The 2,217-nt window shown below is 53.5% G+C and overlaps 1 protein-coding gene across 1 annotated transcript in view; it reads right to left on the bottom strand.

Moving 5' to 3' along the window:
- LOC104989510 (protein-arginine deiminase type-2-like) overlaps positions 1-2,217 on the bottom strand; it is a gene marked incomplete at both ends in the record, with an annotated part of 14,400 nt that overhangs the window by 2,354 nt on the left and 9,829 nt on the right. The window contains one exon of the mRNA XM_010841199.1: positions 1-138. This exon is cut by the window's left edge and continues 7 nt beyond it. Within this exon, the coding sequence (XP_010839501.1) occupies positions 1-138 (138 nt within the window). The remainder of the gene's footprint in view (positions 139-2,217) is intronic.

Raw genomic sequence — 2,217 nt, 5'->3', positions numbered from 1 at the left:
CCCGATGAGGATCCGGCCCAGCGGGTATGTCTTGCCATCCACGGTCACTGGCGGACTGACCTCCAGGTTCCCGAAGGAATCCAGGCTGGTGACAGTCTCAAAGAGTGGCTCCCGGGTTACATAGCCAAAGTCTGGGCCCTGGGCAGGGGGCACACACCTGTGGTTAGTCCCCCGTGGCCAGGAGCCCTCAGTCCCAGCCCAGCCACCCTCTGAGGACCACTTTTCACCACCTTTGGTATGGCCCTGAGAGCACTTAGCTTCTGGGGGTTGCCCATTTGCTTGTTACTCCCGCTGAAGAGCAGGAACCCGGCATGGGGAGGCTGTGAGCACGTCGGTATGAGCGTGTGTGTGTGTGTGTGTGTGTGTGTGTGTGTGTGTGCACGCGTGCACATCTGTGTCTCTGCATCCGTCTCTATTTCTTAAACACAGAGAAATACTGGCGATTTCATGATTGGTCCTTGTTTTGTGCCATTGACATCCCTGTTCCCCTGCTGATGTGAGCAAGCAACGGACCTTTGCTGATGTTAGCTATTGACGGATGGGGGCTGTTTGTTACTATGATCTTACCAAGTGAAAGCTGGCCAAACATGCAAGAACATCAGATAAGTAACATACAATTTCAATCTAGCCCCAACCAACCATGTGTGTTCACTGAGCCCAGATGCAGCCTCAGACTCCTTCTTAGCACAGAGCTCTAACAGACTGGAGTTACATGATACAACCCCCGTAATGAGTATGGTAAAGCCCCTGTGACTCCCTGAATTTTAAGTTTCTTTTCATGATTTTTTTTTTTTTTTTGGTAAAAAGGTAAGGATCTTGCTTGAGAGCTTGCACTGGGGCTGGAACAAAGCTTGTCCGACAGACATCCTTGCTAATAAAAATCATAGAGTGAGAAGACGTGGCTTATCCTGGCCCAGCTCAGAGGCTCAAGGGACAGCTGTGCCCAGAGGGGTGAATGGCTGCAGCTTAGCGCTTTCTCTCCTGGGAGCCCCAGACGGCAAGGTGTGATCTGCCGGAGGCTGGGGCAGCTGGGCTTTTATAGCCTCACACAGGGGGCGGGGGGCAGGCACGCAGCACAGAGCCGGGCTTGGCCCGGGCCTCCAGGAACAACGCAGCCCAGGGCACTGGTACCAGGCCAGCCTGGAACACTGCAGGCAGTGGCGACCCAGGAAGAAAGTGAGAACAGGATCTGAGGCCTCAGTTCTCAGGCCTGTGGCAACTGCTGAACGGTTTGACTGCCCCTCGTGTTGGAGGAAGTGGACAGTCCATACTGAGGACGGTGTCCAGGGCTGGGGAATGAGAACCAGAACAGCAGCTAATAATAGTCCTTGTGTCGGAGCGGCATGGGAGTCTTAGATCACGCCTTCGGTCTTTGCAGCAAGTCTGTGAGACGGATGCCATTCCAATCCCCGTTCCACAGACGAGCACACTGAGGCCTGAGGAGGTTAAGTTGCTTGCCCAAGGCCACGCTGCTGCTAAGGGGCGGAACTGGGACTCGAGGCCAGCTCCATCTGGCGTTCCAGAGCCGTGTGCTCATGGCCCTGCCATCTCCTGTGATGAGGGACAAGGTTAGTGAGTGTTCTCAAGCAGCAGGTGCGGACTTGGCTAAGGGCTGCCTCTGAGCAGCTCTGATGTCTCAGGGAGGCTGTCCTGCATGTTACTTTGGGAAAGACCCCTAACCTACATTTTATGCTCCAGCCAAGCTCTCCTTGCCTATTCAGGGCAGAAGGTCAGGACAAGGAAGACTGAGTTGGGTTCTGTCCTCATCCAATTGGCTGTTGAGGGCATAAAAAGAGAGTGGTAATGACCTCTAGGATCAAGGGTGGGGGTTAGATTGCTTTTTTAAAAACTCATGAACTAAAAAATCACAGCCTTACTGAGCTTTGAAGTTGGAACCAGGCTTTCCAACAACTGCTTGTAAGTTTCCCCCTTGAAATGCATTTTGCCGCAAGTTGGAGGTGGGGGCGGGGCAGATCTCTGTCTCCCATAGAATCAGGTATGAGAGCAGGAAGGGATGTTGGAGGTTACTATCCCAATGACCCATTCTGCAGATGAGAAGATGGAAGCAACAGACTAATTTGCCAAGGGGCTTCCCGGTGTCTCAGACGGTAAAGAGTCCGCCTGCAACACAGGAGACCCGGGGTCAATCCCTGGGTCCATAAGATTCCCTGGAGAAGGAAATGCAACCCGCTCCAGGATTCTTGCCTGAGAATCCCA

The sequence above is a fragment of the Bison bison genome, unplaced genomic scaffold (genome assembly GCF_000754665.1).
Source record: "Bison bison bison isolate TAMUID 2011002044 unplaced genomic scaffold, Bison_UMD1.0 scf7180017846964, whole genome shotgun sequence".
Classification (NCBI taxonomy): Eukaryota; Metazoa; Chordata; class Mammalia; order Artiodactyla; family Bovidae; genus Bison; species Bison bison.
The sequence above is the reverse complement of the archived record's forward strand: the minus strand, read 5'-3'. Positions and strand labels throughout refer to the sequence as shown.